At 35.8% G+C, this 22,117-nt stretch overlaps 1 protein-coding gene across 12 annotated transcripts in view; it reads left to right on the top strand.

The window, feature by feature from the left end:
- Window positions 1-22,117, top strand: part of Cspp1 (centrosome and spindle pole associated protein 1) — a 105,691-nt gene that overhangs the window by 51,709 nt on the left and 31,865 nt on the right. For 9 of the 12 annotated variants that reach the window (XR_262258.2, XM_005392127.2, XM_005392131.2 and 6 more), the window contains 7 exons: window positions 85-290; window positions 2,460-2,581; window positions 3,302-3,380; window positions 5,203-5,332; window positions 7,222-7,369; window positions 15,573-15,725; window positions 19,212-19,324. Coding sequence is in view for 11 of the 12 variants with exons in the window: in XM_005392127.2 (XP_005392184.1) it covers window positions 85-290; window positions 2,460-2,581; window positions 3,302-3,380; window positions 5,203-5,332; window positions 7,222-7,369; window positions 15,573-15,725; window positions 19,212-19,324 (951 nt within the window). In the remaining variant the exon portion in view is untranslated. The remainder of the gene's footprint in view (window positions 1-84; window positions 291-2,459; window positions 2,582-3,301; window positions 3,381-5,202; window positions 5,333-7,221; window positions 7,370-15,572; window positions 15,726-19,211; window positions 19,325-22,117) is intronic. The other 3 variants (XM_013518154.1, XM_005392135.2, XM_013518153.1) reach the window with 2 other exon arrangements.

Here is a 22,117-nt window from a genome sequence, read left to right as displayed (position 1 = left end):
TTCTGGGAGAGAGGGTCGTTTGAGGCCCCTCCCACCTTTCAATCTGTGATACTGTGTAACAAACAGTTTTTGTCTTTATTTTAGCCCGATAGACTAAAGCAGTTTAGTGTGACACCAAGACACTTTGGAGAGATGACACCACCTGAAAGACCCAGAGTAGCTTTCCAGACTCCTCTCCCTCCTTTATCCACTCCTGCCCCACCCATCCCACCAGTTCACTCCATCCCCTCTCAAAGTGAAGATGTGCTCAGTGGACTCAGCAGCACCCTTGGTGAAATGGTGCCTCCCAGGTGCTTGTTTAAAATGTTTTGTGTGTGGGAATTAGGTAACATACTGTTCAGTTAATGTTTAGAAGGATAAACGGAAGCAGATGACATTATCCTTCAGAGATTTTGTATAGTTAATAGCTTTGCTGAATACTTTCTCTCAAAATTTGTTTTCTTTGCTTTTTCTCTGCTATTGTAAATACAGAGAGGATGTTTAACATCCTTTAATTGCTTAAAGGTGATTTTATTTTTAGAATAAATCACTAAACCTTTCAGTATTGGGTTTTAGATCATATTTAGATATTTTTAATATCTTTTAACATATAAAACCTATGCATTATTCTCAATTTTGGTATTTCCACTTGGCAAACATTGAATTCGTCCTTTAATTTGTGCAGAAAAAGTTTCTAATATGATTATATATAAACATGACTTTTTTTTTTGGCTATTGTTTCCTTAAATTCTTTCCTTGTGGTTACTCAGGGGCTATGTAACTCAAATGCCTGGAATAAAGTGTTGAAATAATAAAACCTGTAATCTAGATATTAGAATAAAGATTAGATTTCTATAGATAGAAGGTATTGTGCTATTCAAGACTATAGAGAAAATCCTGTTAACATAATACTTTTGTGACTTAAGCTTATTGTATAGTTACTTTTATTAATCATATGAATGGATTTAAATCTGTTGATGTTTTTCTTAACTCTTTAAATGATATATCTGTGGTATCCTTTCATTTTTCAGTAGAACTTTGGTCTTTTATTTACTACTAACAAATTGTAGGGTCATGTTTACTGTATTTATCAAGTGCTTTTTCTCTGACAGCTTCCATACTTAACAGACTGGGTAGGATTAGAACTGCAGGCCATTATATGGTGCTTTTGCTTCTGATAAGAGATTGAACTGGTTGGTTTTACTATATGGAATTTGGGCAAACTGTTGCTCAACTTCTGTTTTTTTATTTGTAAAAGTGGAACAGTACAATTTTTCTTGTCACAGGGTTGTATTAAGTCTTACAAGTTATGAGTTGGTGATGGTAGCTCTTTTTATAACTCTTTGTTGCTACATCTTTGAAGTGATGATAGTGAGGGAGACAAACTGAATGAATAGTTCATGTGAAAAAACATTCACTATTGAAGAGAACTTTAATACCTTCTTAGTTCTTCACAAGTACTTTGGAGTATACCGCAAGGGAAAAGCTGTTAAGATACAGTCTAAAGTAAAAATGTTCTAAAATATTTGCTTTCTCTTTTTTGTTTATCTTGGAATTTGCATTTGGCATTTTTACTATGGGAAAGTACGCCAGTGGTGGAAATACAGAACTATTTTCTAATGAGCAGTGAAGTAGAGGTTTTCAGTTTGAGATACTAAAGATTATGTTAAGACTTAACTATTAATATTTAAGTAATTTTTATTTTATGTTGCAGTTGATTTTCTGTGATAGAACAATAGAGTTTATAGATTAAAAGTCCTTTTCTGCAATTTCAACCACTTGCAGCCATGTACTTTTGTAGCCCTGCCTTCTCTTCCTTAACTACCCCACCTCTGTTTATACTAGCTTACTCTAATAACATGGTACGTGCATTGCCTCTGCTGGAAAGTCTTCTGTGATTTCTTTCTTTCTTTCTTTTTTTGTCTTTTTTTTAAGACAGGGTCTTGTTATGCAGTTCATGCTGGCCTTGAGCTCACTTTGTAGCCAAGGCTGGCCTCGAACTCACAATGATCCTCCTGTCTTAGCCTCCTGAGTGCTGGGATTACAGGTGTGTGCCACCAAGCCCGGCTCTGTGATTTCTTTCTTATGAGGTTTAAGTATCTCTGCTCTGAATTCCTATAGCACCCTGTGTCTTGTTTTATTTACCATATCTGGTTGTAACTGTCTTATTTCCGTATTATTCCTGAGGGATAGGGACAGTATCTGTTTTTATTTGGGCACATAGTGGCTATTGGAAATTGCTTGATTGCATATTAAACTGTTTGTGTCTCACATAAGTGTTGTACCTGAAATTATAATATTTAATGCTACATTATTTGGTGTTTGAGTCATAATTTCTGCCGAATGATTAGAACAAGGTCGTGGCTTTTTCTAAATTTGTGATTAGTGTTTCAGGAATGTATTGTAAAAGAATAAGAATATCTTGATTAAAAATTTTCAATGAAATATGTGAAGAATTTTCCATTTCTCTTTGGATACAGGGTTGCACCTCTACCTCCACCTCCCCTACTACCACCTTTGGCTACTAACTATCGAACTCCTTATGATGATGCATACTATTTTTATGGTGCCAGAAATACTTTGGATCCCAGTCTTGCTTATTGTAAGTGATCTATAAGCATCTTTTCCCAGTGATTTGATTTTAAAAAATGGTTCTTATGCAAGCAAAAAGTATGTAAGTAAAAAATAACTTTGCTTAATTTGAGTATATTTGTTGATTTGATAAAGTCAATACTTGTATCAGTCTATTTTTGTTACTATAATGAAATACTTAAAGCAGGGTATGTTGTAAACAAAAGAGGTTATTTTGGCTCCTAGCTTTGGGGACTGAAGTGCAAAAGGCATGTACAGGTTGTGGCAAAGACACCTTCTCACACATCCCTCACAACACATAATGCAGGCCCGTGTCTTTGTGTAGTGTCTCTTCCTCTGATGAAGCCGCCACAGTTCAGCTGTAGGGCTCTGCCCTGATCTCATGTAACCACTGCTTCGTGCTCACACCTCCGAACCCCGTAGTCACATTAAGATTTTACTCTCTTAATATGTTAACCCAAGACTTGTGGTTAAATGCTTGTATTAATTCTGGGGGACAAAACAGCAATACTTATTTAAAAACCCTGTTATATTTGCTTGCTATTTCCTTTTTATCTAGATTTAAGAAACAATTTTTGTGTTTTCTTGTGTTGTTCTATGCTAACTCCTAACCCAGAAGGAAATACTTAACGCTTTTCCTTAGATAGCATTTTCAGTATGTGTTTTTTCCTTTAGGGATAAATGCTGTTAAATAGATACTCCAAAATAAATGTTTTCTTTCTCTTTTAAGATGGTTCGGGAATGATGGGAGCGCAGCCTGCACCTTACGTTAGTGCTCCTGTCCCCTACCAGCTAGCACAGCCTGTTGTGTAAGTCATTATTTGAAAGAATAATTTCTTTATTCTCTTTTTCCCCAGTTTTTTTATTATGTTGAAGTGTATGTCATGTAAATTTTCCATCTTAACCAGTGTACTGTCCCACAAGTATACATTCATTATGCAGCCGTCTTTAGAACTCTGTCATCCTGTAAGCTGAAACTTGGTACCCATTAAATAATAATGCGTCCTTTCCTCATTCCCTGGCAACCACCATTCTGTTATGTCTGTGATTTCAGGTCCTGCAGATACCTCATATGAATAAAATCATGCGATATTTGTCTTTTTCTACCTATCTTATTTCACTTAGCATAATGTCCTTAATTTTCCTCTATGTTATAGCATGCGTTACATTTCCTGACTAATAGTTGGTTGTATATACCAGAAGTTTTGCTTATTCATTCATGCATTAATAGACATTAGGGTAGCTTCCTTTTTTTTTGCTTCCATGCTTTAACTGTTGAGAATAATGTTATTAGCATGAATGTACAAATCTCTTCTGAAAACCTGTTGCCAGTTCTTTTGAGCATATAGTAAGAACGAAACCTGTGGGTCATGTAATAATTCTTTGTCCTCCCTCCCCCTCAGAGATTGAACATGGGGACCACTGAGCTATGTGCTCATTCCTTTTTATTTTATTTTTTAAAATTGAAGACAGGGTCTTGCTCAGCTGCTCAAGCTGGCCTTGAATTTGTGACCATCCTGCCTAAGCCTCCCAAGTAGCTGGGATTACGGGCATGTGCCACCATACCCAGTGTCTTCAAAAGATTATTTTTGAGGAACTGCCATACAGTTTCCCACTTTGGCTGTACCATTTTGTATTTCCCTCAACAGGACACAGGGATTCCAACTTCACATACTTGCCGAAACTTGTTTCCTGTGTTTCCTTATTTCCTGTGTACTAACCATAAGGGATGTAAGCTGGTATTTCCTTGTAGTTTTGATTTGTGTTTCCCTGATGATTAGTGATATTCAGCACCTTTTCATGTACTTGTTGGATATTTGCCTATTTCTTTTGAAGAAATGTTTATTCAACTCCTTTGAGAACTTATATGTTATTTATTTATTTTTGTTTTTTTTGAGGCAGGGTCTCATTATGTAGTTCAGGTTGGCCTTGAATTTGTAGCAATCTTCCTGCCTCAGCCTCCCAAGTGCTGGAATTAGAGGTGTGCACCACCATACCCAGCTGTCTATTTTTATTATTATAGCTTTTTATTATGTGTTCTAGATATGAATGCTATATTAGATATATGATTTGCAAATATTTTCTCTGCTCTTTGGGTTACTTTTTTACTCCCTTGGTATTATCTTTTAATACACAGAAATTTTAAATCTTTATGCTGTCTAATTGGTGCATTTTTTTATTATTGCCCCCCCCCCTTAATTTTGAAGCTGTGAATGGTGTCACAAACCTGTAATCACAGTACTCCAGGAAGGGTGGGGCTCTAAGGGTTACCAGCCCAGCCTGGGCGGTTTAACAATTCAGTGAGACCCTGTGTCAAAATAAATTTAAAAAGACCTGAGAATGTAGCTCTTTGTGAAGGCCTTGGGCTCACTCCTCAGTACTCAAATGAACAAACAAACAGCAGCAAACAAACAAATTTTGAGGCAGGATCTTAGGAAATTGCCCAGGCTGACCTCTTAAATTTGATCCTCCTGCCTCAGTCTCCTGAGTAGCTGTGATAATGTATGTACTACCATGGGTGTCTCCTTTTCTATTTTAAGATATTTTTATGTGCCATGCTGTTTCAAATGACTGTTGCATTTTTTCCTTCTTGAATAATTCCAATTCAAATTAATTATTTATTTGATTTAGGAATACAGTTGGACAGAATGAACTGAAAATTACAAATGATCCAGGGATAAATTCAGGACTTGTTTTTGCAGATAAACCAAAACCTTCCAAAGAATCACTTCAGTCTTACCAAGAGGCTTTACAGCAGCAGGTATTCACTCATGCATTTAATGTTGGCTATCTTACTTGTTTGCACAGTGGTCCTTTAGAACTCAGTGTGTGGCAGGAAATGCCAGTTAATTTTAATTCAACACTATAAGATTTTTTTTATGTGTGTGTGTCTTTTTGAGACAGGGTCTCCCTATGCAGTTCAGGCTGGCCTTGAGCTCACTTTGTAGTCCAGGCTGGTCTGAAACTCGCAACGATCCTCCTGCCTCAGCCTCCTGAGTGCTGGGATTACAGGTGTGCGCCACCACGCCCGGCCAACACTGTAAGATTTGATGTGGATACACTGGAATGCTGTTGGAAGCATAGGACAGGGAGAGTAATTGCTTGGGCAACTAGGAGGGTTCACATGGTAGTTGGTATTTGAGATATATGTTATATAACAAATAGGTTAGCTATTGCTGTATATTCATGGAATGATGTGGGAGGAGCTGGAGAGTTAGGTTGTGCTGGATTGTGAAGGGTGCTTTCAGTTTCCATTTCAGTCCTTTCATGGACAGCTAGAGGAAAGGAATTTTAGATCAAAAGAGAAAGGATTAGTTGATTGAGCAGATTGGCTTTTGGGAAGATGAGTGGTAGTAGTGTGGATCATTGGGAAAGAGATGTAGCACAGAGGTTTCTTAGTAAACTGCTGAAGTTCTCAGCCGGGAGGTGATAAGGGCCTGCAGTGGATGGAGAGGTAGGGAGGGCACTGAAGAAATAATTCTAAAGTTTCATTGACAGGATGTGGTTATAGGAAGTGAGAGAGAGCAGAGGGCTTGTAGATGTGTTTGAGTGCTGTAATCCAGGAGAACAGTGAAGCTGTAAACAAAAATGGCACAGGTAGCAGAACATGCTTAGGGAAGAGGATAATGGGTTATTTTGTAGTTTGTAATGTTCAACGAGAGTTTGCTTAAGCGTAACTATTAAATGTATGAGTTTTGGGGGACAATTCTGTTATTGTTGAGAGGGCCTTGGGACTCTTGCTTTGGGTATATATCTAACTTGAGATATTTTTCTATGTAATACTACTTTGATTTCTTCTTAATGTACTTTTTATTCAGTTTTTACTTGGGAAAAGATACCTGGAAAGAATGATCTTTAAAATTATAGATTTACTATCAGTATTTTCTGTATGTTAGGAGTCTACTAATAAATACTGAATTTTGAATTTAGGTTTTGAGTGAGCATATCGAAAACACCACTGACAAAAGTAGATTTCTGAACTCTAGAAGTCATTTTATGTTTACTGACTTGTGCTAGAGTGAAAGAATAGCTAAATTTACCATGCCTATGTGTTTGAGTTTAGAAGTGATCTTCTGAAGTGTAGGTTCTTGTTTATAGCCTATCCGTATGTTTCTAGAGAAGAATCCTGTGATTACACGTGGTGACAATAAGAATGTATTTCTAAGTGCTAGTAGCCTAGCACTAGCCCAGTAGTGTTGAACGTTTGGTTTCTCTGCATTCTGATTCTATAACTCTGACCAGGTGAGGGTGTCTGGTGAAGTGGGAAGCAGACTTCGTGGCTGGGCAGTTACAGTGGGAGGGCAGATGGAAAAGGAGCGAGGCCCTCCTGGTCCCGTGGCACTGGTGAGGTTAGGGAGAGAATGGCACTGGTAGAAGTGGGGGAGGGAAGGAGGAGGTGGTTGATTCTCAGATGGCTCTACTGGCTGGAAAGGCCTCTGGTGGTGTGCTCTAGGGGACAGTAGCTAGAGCCATTTCAGTGCTTTTGAGTATTACATGTATTTGTGATTTTATACTGGAGAGCGAAATATACTGCAAACTATCTCCAGTTTTTTTTTCCTAACCAGAAAAATAAAATATCGTCTGGAATCACCAACTTCTTTATTAGCATACTTGTCAGTGCTTACTTTAAATATATCTTATGTTGTCAAGATTCGGGAGAGAGAAGAAAGAAGGAAGAAAGAACGCGAAGAAAAGGAGAAATACGAAGCTAAACTGGAAGCGGAAATGAAAATTTACAACCCCTGGGGGAAGAGTGGAGGTGGTGCTCCTCTGAGGGACGCAGAGGGAAATCTGATAAGTAGGCTATTTCCTTGTTTTTAAATTAAGTTACTTTTATACTTTGTAGAAGAGTAGAGCAGAGAGAGGTGGGAATTATAGTCTGTAAAGCAAAGTCTCTTTTAATGTAGCCTAACGCAAAAGAAACACTTCAATAATAAATATAAAGCAGGTTAGAAAGCCTTTTTTCTTTAGAGTACTATTCGTTTACTTTCTAAAATTAAAAAAAGTTATTTAATTTTATTACAAATTTTTCATCATCTTGTAGAATCTTCACTACAGAGAAAAGTTCATCTTAGTTCATTAATTAGAACTTAGAATATTTCATTTTTAACTAATAAAACTCATTACAAGTTTCTATGTATTTTTTAGATTAGTAATGCATCTTAAAAACAAATACTCTGGAATAGTTGGGGGGTGGAAGGTTTTTTTTAAATTCATAAATGGAATATACTTGCTCAATGCAAGATCTTTGAAAAAAAGATTGGATTTCAGAATTTTCTGGCAGGTTGTGGAATTATGTTAATGTATCGTTCAGTTATGTATCTAATAATCATACAACACAAACTTTGAAAAAGATGATTTAAACTTATGTATATTAAGGTAGTTCTGACCAGCTTGTAGCTAAGCAGAGTAAAGGAGAGGTTTTTGCAAATTGTTAAATTAAAAATGAGAACAGGTAATTACCTACTGAAACAGGAAAATACCTACTGAAATGTCGGAAATGTTACTCTTCAGGTGTTACATATTGTCACATGGATAAGTGGCAGAATGAGAAGACTGAGGGGTACTGAATTATGTATTCTTACATATTATGGCTTTAGTTCTTGTTAAATATGTATTTTTAAAGATACATGAGGTGTGATCAAATAGTACCGTGAATGTTTAAATTTTAAAAAATCAATTCCAGTAAAAGACATATTGCCATTAATTCCCCTCAGAATATTCCAGTTAATGAAAAGTACTGTTAATTAAATGGTAATTGATGAAAACAAACAGCCCCAAATTCTCAGAGGCTAAAGGCAGTGTAAGGTTACTTCTTACTTATGTTACATTCTGATGCTGTTTAGGTGATTTCCCAAGAGGTAGCTCAGGAATCTGAAACCTTTTCTTTCGCATTGCTGCTCCATTTTAGAATCTTCTACTTCTAGAAATGAGTAGGAAAGTGTAAATTACTGAGTTATAAAACGTTGCATTAGTAATGCTTCACCTAGCAGGAATTGAGAAAACTCTAAGATTTCCGTTTTTAGTACTAATGTGTATTTTGTTTATTTAATACTATAGGTATGCAATGAAGTGGAAAAGGTGTATTATTTTATCAAACACAGTAGTAACCTTTATAAATAGTATATTCAGAGGAATTAAGCGCATCACTTAAAGGGTTTGGTTTGTTCTGCGTGGGGGATTGTTTTAGAGAAAGGGAAAACATAGTCTTTGCATTACCAGATTTCAGGTGTATAGTAAGAGGCAATGTGATGACCGTATATTTTTGGTACTTTATTTTTGCTAACTTTACTTCTGCTCTGGCTTTTCTAATTATTCTTGTTCACTTTTGATCTTTTATTCCAAAGAAACTAAACAATTGTTACTCCTAGCTCTTCAAGATTTCTTTTTAAGGGAAAGTAGTTATTCATGAAGCATCAAAATCTGCTATTCTAATAACTGTAAAGATAGCATCAACCCTTTTAAATTAAATACTTCTTATTTTATTAGTACCATTCTTAAGTGTGTCTTTTCTTAGTTCTTTATTCATTAAAGTTCTTTAATAAGTTTCCACAAACACATACATATTGTAAAGTCTTTCAGTGTGTGAATGGATAAACTAACTGGTATATCTACATAGTGGGATGCAATAGGAAAAAAATAAACTGTTGATGCATACAACTTGGAAGACTCTCCCAGGAATTATAGCAGGCAAGAGAAACCCTTCTCTGGAGATGGCTTACATAGTCCATGTATGCTTCCATTATATAACATTTAGGACTATAGAGAAGGGGAACAAATTAGTATTTGCTGGGAATTAGGGGGTAGCGGAAGGGAATAACTATAAAGAGATAGCATGATGGAACTGTCTTTAGGTGATGGAACATTTCTGTACCCTGATTATAGTGATGTTTCATGAAACTCTGTATGATTTAAAATTGAAAACTGCTATTCACTGACAGAAAAAAGTCAGTAAAAATAAAGACAATAAAACAAAAAACCACTTCAAAAGATGTCCAAAAATATCTCATAGTTCCAACTGATTATAATGGGCTAGTAGAATGATTAAACTTTTATTTTATTTCATTTTTGTGACACTAGGGATTAAATCCAGTACCCTCATATTGAGTGACATTCCCAAGCCCTCTTTTTTTCAGTTTTGAGACTGGTGTGTCACCAGGCTTGGCTGAACATTTCTGCATATGCCCTTTAATGTTTGTGTATTTGCCGTAGTTAGATTTGTTTGTTTTTGTGTTGTTTACTGGATAAAATTTGCATTCAAAGTTTTGTCAATTCTGACAACTTGTTGTAATAACTGCAGTGCAGTCAAGATCGAGACGTTTCCAGCTCTGCACAGCCCCCTCTGCCCCTTCGTAGCGAGTCTTCCTGCTCAGTCAGCTGTTGCCACCAGCCTGTGATCCGCTTTCTGGCACCACGGGCTTGCCCGGTAATTCTGACAGTTTCTTCCAGCAGAGTCTTCGTGAGATTCATCCATGTTGTTGCACGTCACTATTTTTTGATGTTTTAGTATTACGTTGTGAGGTGCCACAATTGCTTATCCGCTGTCAATTGATGGACATTTGGGTTGTTTGCCGTGTAAACTTTTATAAGTAAAAATGTTACAAGCATTCACCTATAGCCCTTGGTGAGAATGTCATGTTTTCATTTCTCTTGGGTAAATGCTCAGGAGTGGGCTCACTGGGCTGTTTAACTTTGTTACGACATTTCCGGGCCATTTTCCGAATCAGTTGTGCTTTTTTTATTCCCACTAGAAAAACACTAAATGTCCAGTAGTTCTAAGTCCTCATTAGCACTTGAGTTTGTGCATCTTTAAAATTCTAGCAATTCTTTAAAGAGTGTAGTGATGTTTCAGTTTTGTTTTTTTTTTAAAAAACCTTTTTATTGAGAAATAGTTTTAGGACTTCCAAGAAGAGTTGCAAAGTGTATAAAGAATATGCTTTACCCAATTTCTCCAAATCTTAACACCTTGCATAATCATGGCACAGAGATCAAAACTGGAAATTAATATTGGTGTAATACAGCTTATGACACTATGACTTCATCTGGATTCACCTCCCTCCCCTGTCCTCATTCTTTTCCAGGCTTTAGTCCAAGATCTTACACTGCATTATTGTCAGGTCTTTTTCAGTCTTTTGTACTCTGTGATAGTTTTCTCCATCTAATCTGTCTGTGTATATATATAAAAGCTTTCTTGAAATCCAGTTCCACGCGATTTATCTGTGTAGCATATCATAGAGTAGTTTTTAATATATTCAAAAATTATGCTATAGGGCTGGGGGATATAGATCGGCAGTACAAGCGCCTGCCTGGCAAGCGCAAGGTCCCAAGTTTGATTCCTGGTACCAAAACACAAAAAACAAACAAAATTATGCTATAGTCACACAATTTGAGAACATTTTCTATATGGATTGGCTTGGTACTTTTGTTAAAAATCACCTGACCATATTCTGTGTGTCTGCCCTTATGCTTAAGTTTTGAAATTGAGAAGTTTAAACCCTCCAAATTTGTTCAAGTATTTCATATGTCTTGAACCTATTTAAAAAGATATGTTAAAAATTTCAGTGTCTGTTTATGCTGTGTAGAAATGTAGTTCAGCTTTGCACATTGTCCATATAGTCTGTGTCCTGGCCCAACTCATTTGTTTTAGCAGTTTCTTGTGGATTTTTGACTGTTTTTTCTGTGGAGTCAGTTATGATTATCTATCAGCAAAGATAGTTTTCTTCTCACCTTTTATTTATTGTACTTGCCTCGTACACTTGTGTGGAGCTGACTGGGTGCAGTGTTTAGAAACGGTGAGCAGACATCCTTGTCATGTCCCTGACTTCAGTGTAAAACATTCATCTTTCATTGTTGTGATCGCTGTGGGCTTTTCATAAATTCTTTCTTTAAAAATCAGGTTGTTGCCGGGTGTGGTGGCACATGCCTGTAATCCCAGCACTTGGGAGGCTGAGGCAGGAAGATTGTCATGAGTTCGAGATCGGTGTGAGCTACAAAGTGAGCTCAAGGCCAGCCTGAACTGCATAGGAAGACCCTGCCTCAAAAAGACAGAAAATAAACAAATAAATAAATAAATAAATTTTAAAGAATACATATATATATATCAGGTTGTTATTCCATTTTCTTTCTAATTTGTATATTATTTACCTGTAAGATCATACAGGTTAACCTCGTCTGGTTAGTTATTCAGGGAGTAGAATTGTTTTCCTACTCATGAATCTTCTTTTGTTGTTGTGGTACTGTTTGTGTTAGAATTATTCTTATAATACTAGCAATTTTATGTTAAACAGTGACATATTTAACATAAAATACTGTGTTTGAAATTGGCAAATTACACTCATGGCCAAAATGCTCTCATTTTTTTCTTGCATGTTTTAGCTAATTTCATACCTTTTATTTTACCACTTCACGAAAAGGTGGACAAGGAGTGAGCCAGTGACTGACAAAACCTTTTTTTCCAGTGTAAAGCAATATGAACTTCGTTGCTAAATCTGATAATCTTAAATTTTTAGTAACTATATCTTCTAGTGAAAATTTTTATATAAATACATTGAATATTATGGTAATTGACATGTATAATCACGACAGTAAATTATGTTACTGATTTTGAAGTTTATTACAGTGTTTACTGATAGGATGTTTATCTCTTAACATGTGGTTTGCGTAGGTGACTATCAAAAGCATGAGTTCCCTAAACATTCATTTGTTTGGCGGCAGCACTCTGGGTGTCATCCTGGAATGTGTGGATTCTAACACTACGGTCTAGTAACAGAAAAAATAGAATGCTCTGTGTAATACTGTACTTAATTTCTTTCTTACGTAGGCCGGTCTTATACTGGTCTACTGAATTGATGACTGTGAGATTGATTTCCAATTTGAGTTATTTTGTTTTATTTTGTATTTCTCAAAGGACCGCAGTTATTAGCTGTCTTTGCTGAGACAAAATACCTGACACCCAAAGTTGAAGGGGAAAGGTTTATTTCAGCTCAGTTTGTGGAGGTTTCAGTCTGTAATTGGCTGGCTCCAAGGCAGATGGCATGGCAGTGGGGCATCGCACTAGAGAGACAGTTCTTGGCAGGCAGCAGGCAGCAAAGTAGCAAGCAGCAAGTGACCACAGCAGCCCCTTCTCTGTCCCTTATGTTCTGTCCAGGCTACACGCCCTTAGTGCAGGTAGTGCTCACACCAGGGCGGGCCTTCCTGTTACTCAGAACTATGCCAAACCAGTGTACTGATTTAGTAATCACTCACTTTTGATTTCAGCCACCTCTGAAAAGCCCAGCTATGACTACCTGAGGCCTTGGAGAGACATCTAGACATAAGCCATAATGGTAGCATATGATCTCAATTTTCTCATCATCTTTCTGTTTTTATTTTCTTCTTATATTCCAATAGCAGACAGTTTTGTGATGTTTTCAGGAACACATACCTGGCCTGCCAGCTCTTGGCACTTTGGAATTTTCTTGCAGTCCACTTTTCTTTCTGATTTCACCTAGTCCTTCACTCTTACATTTGCAGGTTTTTTGGTTCATTTCTTCCCTTCTATCTGAATACATTGAGGTCATTTGTATTCTTTTTTTTTTTTTTTTTTTTTTTTTTAACTAGTATTCTAAATACAAGCAAGTACTCTGCTTTTGATCATGCCGGTTCCCTTATCAAATAAAACACATTTTAACAACTCAGTGTTTGTTGCTGTCATTTCTTACCACCTTCTTCTTGCTTAAGCCATACTGTGACTTCTAGTTTTGACCCCTTAGAAGTGCTACATTTTCCAAAGTAATCATCCTAATTTCAGTCAATCATATCCTCTTTGAAATGGTTTGGCAGTTCCTTCCTTCCGCATTACTTTATTTATTTATTTATTTATTTTTGGGGGGGTTTTCTCCGGTACCGGGAACCGAACTCATGACCTTGCTCTTGCCAGGCAGGCGCTTTTGCCGCTGAGCTAAATCCCCAACCCCCCCCCTTCCACATTACTTTTTAAAAAACTTCCTTTCCAGCCTGTCTATGGCATCTCTGCACTTGATGCTTGGTGGATTATTTATACCTAACATGCAAAACCGATGTTTAAAATCAAACTTACTTTATGTGCTTTTTCTGTTAATGGCACCAGAATTCTGATCATGCATACTGAAAGTGGCAGAGTCCTTTTGACTTCCCATTTATAGTCAGTCAGTAAAGCCTAATGTCAGGTGCGGCCTCTTCAGTGTTTCTTAAACTCTATGATTTGTCCTATTACTGTAACTGAGATTTATTCTGTTTACCTGCGATCTTACCACTTCCTCATTACTACATCATTATCCTCCTTTGTTTTTCGTACACCATAATGTGTATCAAAAATCAGTTTATTCCATACTCGGCGATTATTGAGGTCTCTGGAATCTTACTGTCCAAGTTCACATTCTTCCTCTGCCAGTTACTCTCTTTGATCTTTGAATAAGTTTACTTAATTCCATTTTCTTAGATATGATACAGGGGTAAGAATTACAGCATGAGTTCTTTCATAGTATATAAAATGCTGAACTTCTAATGTTGCTGGCCATTATTGCTAATAGTACTTCAATAACTTCTCAAACTCTGCATCTGCAGAACAAGACTGAGAAATATCATGCCTTTTAGGATGTTTCAGAATAGGCATGTAATCTACAGTTTCTTGTTTTGTCTGTCATTGCTCTCTTGTATGTACTTCGTGCTGGAGGCCAGAACACTCTTCATATTTATTTTTCCACCTTATTCTATTTCTTTATTATTGTTTCCCACTCATCTTTACCTTCGAAGAATCTATCCAGTTTCTAAAGCCAAGTTGCTCTGAATGTTACAGCAGAATGTGAACTTTCTTGATTCTGAACTTCCATTTTCTTTTGTAACATCTGCATGTTATTTACCATGTTCTGTCTGGTAGTCCATTTGTGATTCATGTTCGAAATACATCCTTGAATATGATATGCCTCTGATAAATGCTTCTTATATCTGGACTTAAAGGTCGCTTGCATTGCTGCCATGTTATCCCAGTTTTTGAGGGGAGGTAGAGATGGGGGAGGGAAGAGCTACTTTCTTTGTATCTTCAAATAAAGCTTTTAAATTTTGTAGATATTCAAGTCTGTTTCTGAGATTGGTTGTTTGGACCAGTTCTGGGTGCTCAGGCTTTTGCTGTGTGTTTGTTTTATGTATCTATTGCTGTATAGTAAACTATCTTCAAAACCTAGTGCTTTAAAGTGATAAAAATTTACCATTTTGAAATCTGTCAGTAATTTAGAAGTAGCCTGCTGGTTAGTTTGCCTTAGACTCTCACATGAGGTTGTAATCAGCCAGGGCTGCAGACAGCTCAAGGCTTGATGAGGGCTGCACCATCTGTTCCCTGTATGCTTCCCTAGCTTGGCTCAGGAGGGCTCAGTGTCTTGTCGGATGGCCCTCTGCGTAGGGCTCCTTGGTGTCTTTATGATACGGCACTTAGCTTTCTTGGGAGCAAGTGATCTGTAGCTCAGACACCATGGAAGCCGTGGCATTTATGAACTAGCCTTGGAAGTTGTGTATCATAATTTTTATAATATCCTAGTCAGAAGTTGTGAATTACTAACTGGACCACACTGAAGGGAAAGAGTATTGAGTTCTACTGTTTGAGGATTGTCAAAGAATTTGTGGATGTGTTTTTATCAGGGAAGCTGATGATTTTGGGTAAATTTCACTATAATTTGTTTTGAATTATTGCTGTGTTTGTTCTATATTAAAGAAATTCTAAGTTCTGAGGTAACTGTCGATATGGCTTTATGGAATGTCAAAGATTTATGTATCCTGAGTTTCTCTACTAATTTGGAGTTTATTTGTAGGATTATTTTTTGAAATTGTTAAAGTTTTGATAACTTTGTATCTGTTTTCAGGGCACTAACTTACTGAGTTATTCTCAGACTTGTCATATTATTTTTTTCTTCTCTATTTAAGAAAATAAGTTTACCAGTAAAGTATAGAAATGTGTTTATTAAAATAAACGGCTTATTTTTCCCTCTTAGCTGATTTGAATAGGATGCACAAACAAAATATAGATGCCTACCATAACCCAGATGCAAGAACATATGAAGATAAAAGGGCTGTTGTCTCTCTAGACCAAAATTTAGCCACTTCAAATGCTGAGAACCTAGAAGATTCTGCAAATAACAACTCAGGTTTTTAATCACATTCTATTTTTTTTCTTGTACATTTCTAAAGTTGTTCAGTATCATGTCTCTTTTTTTCTTTGACAGAGCTCCAGAGTTGGTTATTCTGAGTCAGGAAGGGTAGTCCATTATTTATGTTACTGCTAACACATTCCCTTATGGTTCCTCTGAAAAAAGTTGAACAGGGAAAGATTGCTTCTTACCACTGTGTTTTTGCTCTCAGCTTTGTAGCTTGCTGTGTTTACTTTAGCTGCTGCTTTTTTATTTTGCTCGTTAAAATCAAACAGTTTTACACATACACAATTTACTTCTTACACTCACGATTGGTTGAATTAGTCACAAGGTGTCAAGTGTGTTATGATAGATTGCATAAGAAGATCGTTTGCTTGTTTTAATGATCACTTACCCTTCCTTTTAAAAACCTTCCTTATAATAAGCCAAGTAATTACAAATTCAGTATGCGATCACAGCCCTTTTTCTTAACCAGACACACTTGATTTACTGTTACATAGCATCCCTTCATCAAAGGTTCTACAAGTTGAAGTTGAGTATCATTTTTTATGACTTGCAAGGAAAAAGTTATCCTTATCTTTATGAAGCACATAGGAGAAGATGTTGTATTTAAAAATCAAAGGAAATTTAAAGAGTATACTCCTTGAACTATATTCTGATGCTTATAAAAGTACATTTATTTACTACAAAACTGCTTTTGTGCATTCACAGAAGTTTTGATTATTGTCTCAGAAGGAACTTTACATTAGAAATTTCTTCTAATATATTCATGACTAATCATGCAATTTTGGTTTTTTTTTTAATTTCATCTGACTTAGTGCCTAATCACTCAGGTTAAATGGGGAGCTGTAATTAGTAATACTAGCTATTTATTTTTCAAGCCCTTTATGGTAGCTTTAATCTCTGTAGCCCTTTAAATTACTTTAGGAGACGCGATGTTTGCTTTTGTTTGTGGGTAGCTTGTTTCATTGTTTGATCTCTTAATTTTGAAAAAGTAGGTCTTACTTTGATCTACAATAGATTTATATTTTTACCCTTTGGATCCAGTTTTGATTTTTGGAGCACTAAAATTGGCACCTTTAATTTTGATGAAATTATTAGTTTTGCTCTCTTAATCTGCAGTAATTCAATGTATAGTAGGATTGTCAAAACTTTTTCATATTATTGTTGCCAAGAGAGAATTTTGGCTTCTTTTTGATTATTATTGTTTTTCTCTTCCTCATTTGCTGCTGCTTCTAGTAGTCTGTGTTGGAATCTCAGTGCTTTGGGTCTCCTCTCTACTTTTTTCTGTCACAGCCATTATTGTTTGTAGTTATATCTCAGCCTAGAATTAATTCTTTGTTAATAATAACACTTTTAAGCAACTGACTCTGTTCGCTAAGTAAAAAGACTAGAAAATCAGTAGTTTCTATATTTCTTCCCAAGAACATAAGTGTGATGACCGAATGTGCATAGCAAAACTTGTTAATATCTTTTCTGTCCTGCCATCAGATTTTTGTGCTGCTGATGTTTGCCAGAATGTTCTGTTTTAAGAAATCATTAAAAAAAACCCAAATATTTAAAATTCATTTTTTTCTGAATTAAAATTTCTTATATTAAATGTTTCCCTAAGAATTAACCTAAAATAAACTTTCTAAATGCAAGAAACTATCCACAGCTGTGCAATTTGTGCTGTGCCTTATATATTTATATGTATGTGTGTGTGTATATGTATCTATTTATATAGATCCTTATATCTATATATATACCTGTGTGCACACACACACATACATATTTTTCTCCCTCCTTCCCTCCTTCCTTCCCTCTCTTTTTCTCTCCCTCCCTCCCTCCCTTCCTTCCTTCCTTCCTTCTGGGACTGGGGATTGATTGACTCAGTGTCTTGTGCATGCTAGGCAAAGGCTCTACCACTGAGCTATATCCCCAGCACCCCACCCCCTGTTAAAGTTCTTTTTGAGACAACCTATCACTGAGTTGTCCAGGCTAGCCTGGAAGTTGTCATCCTCTTGCTTCAGCCTTTTGAGTGGCTGGATTATAGGAACATGTCACCAAGGCCGGCTACATTTAATACTTTTAAAAGGTGTTAGGAAGTTCAAATATATCTGAAAATCGAATGTTGTCATGTAATTTAAGGTTCATTGTCCTCTGACATCTCATCGGTAGGCCTGTTTTTGAAGACCTTTATAATATTCTGTGGGGTTCTCCCCCTTCTTTTTCCTCTTTTACTTATAGTTCATAGATGAGTTGCCCTTCGTGAAGTTTAGTATTGATCTGACTTGAATTTGTTTTTTAGCTTACTATGATTAGGTACATTTATATTTTATTTGTATAGAATAAATGTTTTCCCATGGCTTTATTTTTAAAGTTATTTCCAAAAAGATTTATTTTGTCTCTAGTGTATTTTCTTTAATCATCTCAAAGGTTTAGAAGGTGAAAGACCTCACTCAATTTGATTTTGCTAATCAGCTTGTCCAACACTGCATAAGAGTTAGAAGAACCATCAAATTGTATATTTAGTTTTCATTAGGAACATTTTCTAGTAGAGAAGAGTATTCATGATGTTTAAGTCTTGATTTGGCTTTGTGCTGATCAGTTGAAATAGCATTAATAAATTTAAATACAAAGGTAAAGTCGACCTGAATAACAGCTAAACTGCAAAGCAGTTTGACTATACAAAATGACATGATTACGGGAAATACTGCTTTAGATTGATGATACTAAGAATGAATTAGTAACTAAAAAATAATATAAAAAGTGTTGCTTAAATTTAAATGCCATTTTTTTCTTGCTGTATTCAAAGGGACTCCTAAAGAACACTTGCTTTCCAAATTGCTTTTATGAAATAATTTTCCCTTCAAAAATATATAAAATACTATTTATGTATAAATAACATGTAATAATTTAAAATTTTTTATATTGACATCCCATTTAATAGTTTTAAAAATATAAACCATTACAATGATTAAGACTCATTTTAATTTCTTGAAAATAGTTTTATTGCTGACTTTATAAGCTATATTTAAACTACACCTGGGAAGAACTTTGGAATTACTGACTTCTAGAAATAATTTCAGAAATTTTAAATATATATTTACATAATATACTTAATATGTGACTGAGAACTGTTACTAAGCAGAGGATAGCCATATACATAAAAATTTATATATATTTTTTTTCTTTTTATAAATTCTAATTTACAGACTTTGCTGTGAGGTGATTTGTTTAGGCTGTTAGCTTTTATGCTGCCTTGATGTCTTTTAGCTATATAGATACAATATGATTTTCAAAGATTTAGTCTCACTGTTTCTCTTTTTCTTCCTACTTTTCATGTGATCTTCAGATTCTAGTTTCAGGATGCCTCCTCTGATGTTGACTTCTGGATGTTTGTATTTAGCACAGTTTTTCAAAATATCAGTTTATGAGCAAACTGTTCTTTAACCTTTAACATTTCCTAATCGTGTGTTTTTGCAAAATGTCTTTTTCAAGGCCATGTGCAGACACAAAGCTCTCCTTTTGCTCGGGGAAATATATTCAGTGAGCCTCCAACTGAACTTCAGATTAAACAGCAAGAATTATACAAGAGTTTTCTTCGTTTGCAGGTGAAAGACTTATCTAATCATAATTTTTAAGTTTTATAAGAATTCTGATAAGCTAGCAGCCGATCCCCCCCCTGGGAAGGCTAAGGCAGGAGGACTGCCATAAGTTCAAGGCCAGCCCAGGCCACATAGTGAGTTCAAGATCAGCCTAAACTATATACTGAGACTGTTTCAAAACAAAACAAAAACAAAAAACTAGCAGAGATAGTAGGACATGTACTAAATTTTAAAATACCTTGGAATTATCTAAAATATATAATTTATATCAAATGTAGATATTACTAGAATGTTTTATTTGAAAATGAGATATAGTATATTAGATATAGTAGTGGACTTTTCTAAATATTATTAGATCATTCATTATTAAAGAATGCTGAGATTCTGAAATTCACTCAAATATTCACATATTGGGTAAAGAATAAATACATATGTTTATAAATTAGTAGAAAATCAATATTTTTCTCCAATAATTTTATATTCTTGACTCATTAGTACAGGCTGAAAATATATAAACGTTAGGGACAGTCACATTTTGCAGCTATATGCCCATGTGGTATATAGGCAAATACGGTGGTACCTCGGTCCATGAATTCGATTCTTTTCTTGGTTCTTTCCGATTAAGTTCAGGACACTTACACACCTTGTGTTTTTTAAGCACATGGCCTCGCCAGACTCCACGTTACGTCTGCGCTTGTGCTGAGTGCTGAGTTAGTGTCACACTTGCCCAGAATAGACTCACAGTTTCTCCTTCTATTGCCTTTCTCCACACCTGCACTTACAACTCTCCGTTGGGTTAACTCCGCGCCCTGGTTAATCTTCCTTTGATGAAAATTTGCACACCCACCCTTCACTGCTGAAAACCTCGCAGTACATTTTGTTTGCCTGCAGACCCCTTAACTTTCCATTTAGGGTTATCTGGTCTAATCCTAATCTGTTAAACAGATTTCACTAAAACAAGTCATCGTTAATGAATGCGGTCTTCGAGGATAAGTGATCTGTCATTAACTTTTAAGATGTATTAAGGGAGCATTGAAAGAACTGGGAGCAGGGGTGTTCTATGTGCAGCAGGGGCAGTGAAATGAGGGGAAGTCCTCTCTGCAGAGAGTGTGGGTGGAGATGTGAGAGAGTGGCATCAGGGTCCTAAGGGTGTTGATCGTTCCAGCCAGATTGCAGCAGGTTGAAGACACAGAATCACTTTTAACCTGAAGGACCGCTGATGTGTTGCTCATGGTGACAGCCAGGCAAACTTTAAATTGCTCCAGTTTGCTCTGCAAGTGTTACCGTAGCCTAAGTTACCTTTTACTAACCTCCTCCCTCCAAATTTTACAAGTGTATAGTTCTTTTACTGTTTATAAAATACTTTTACATATAGTATTTCATTAAGCTTCAAAATTCTCTGGGAGAAGTATTGTATCTATTTTTGGACAAACAACTAAACACAGACTAACAGGTTTTTCTATGTTAGTGGAAGTATTGAATCACAAGGCCAATGTAGTATTCACACACAGTGGAATACTACTCTGCCATTAAAAAGGTAAACTCGAGTCATTTGTTGGAAAATGGGTGATTGTGATGTTAAGAGAACTCAGACAGTCAAGCTTAAACATCACATGGTTTCTTTTATTTGAGAAATCCAAAATATAAATAAATAGCAAAATAAAACCAAAAAGTATAGAGATAGAATTTTTTCAGATGGGAAGAGAATCAAGAGATGGAAGGAGGAAGGGTAGGAAGGGGATGAAGAGAGAATTAAGATGTGTTATGTACATGTACCAACTCCACACAAGGAATGTCCACATTGTGTGCTACAAGCATGTACTAATAACAAGTGCCTCCCTGGCAAGCGCAGGGTCCTGAATTTGATTCCTGGTACCAAAAAACCTGAAAAGAAACCCACCCCCAAAACATGTACTAATAAAAATGGAAAGCTTTAAAAAAATAAATAAAAATTTATTTCCTCCACCCAAAAAGAAAAAAAAAATTGTGAGGCCAGTGCTTGAAGCCATGTCTTCTGACTTCAAGTGTTATATCTTTCTTCCACACTTGTATTCATAGGGTTTCTAGAGAGTCTTTCTGAAAAAAACTGCCAGTGATAGGAAAAGCTTGGATTTTATTAGTTTCAGCCTCCAATTCTCCCACCCTAATAAACCTTGGAGTGGGGCTGGGGATTTAGCTCAGCGGCACAGCGCCTGCCTGGCAAGCACAAGGTCATGAGTTCGATTGCCGGTACCGGGGGAAAAAAAAAAAAAACCAAAAAATAAATAAATAAATAAATAAACCTTGGAGTATCTTAGATTGCTCTCAAATGCTGGTTTTCAAGTTTTTCTTTTAGGATCCTCTTAAAAATCTTTTTTTTAATCTCAAAATGCAATCTAACATACAATTATACAAAGTATAAAATAGGTAAACAATATTTATTACTACTCAAAAATACATTTTCAGATAAGAAATGTACAAAACTTAAGTGTTAAATATTTTAAAATGTCACAAATTGTGCATAAAGACGGCAAGAGAAGATTTAGCCCAAGGGCTGCACGAATAAATAATACAGTTCAGCTTAATGCACTGGAAGTCTTTCTGTTGTTAAAATTTGGTAAATAATACTTGTTAATATTTCATGCTTTTAATTACAGCTTTAAAAATAGATCTAAAAATTCTAATATATTAAAATAAAAATTTTAATAAAATAGGATCCCTGAGGCACTTTTGTATTAGCTAGAAGACCATGACTTAGAAAATGTCTGTCTTCTTTCTATTCAGTTACTGTCTAGCACTCCTGTTGGCATTAAACTTTGG

This window comes from Chinchilla lanigera, unplaced genomic scaffold (assembly GCF_000276665.1).
Source record: "Chinchilla lanigera isolate Chin_1 unplaced genomic scaffold, ChiLan1.0 scaffold00043, whole genome shotgun sequence".
Classification (NCBI taxonomy): Eukaryota; Metazoa; Chordata; class Mammalia; order Rodentia; family Chinchillidae; genus Chinchilla; species Chinchilla lanigera.
The sequence above is the reverse complement of the archived record's forward strand: the minus strand, read 5'-3'. Positions and strand labels throughout refer to the sequence as shown.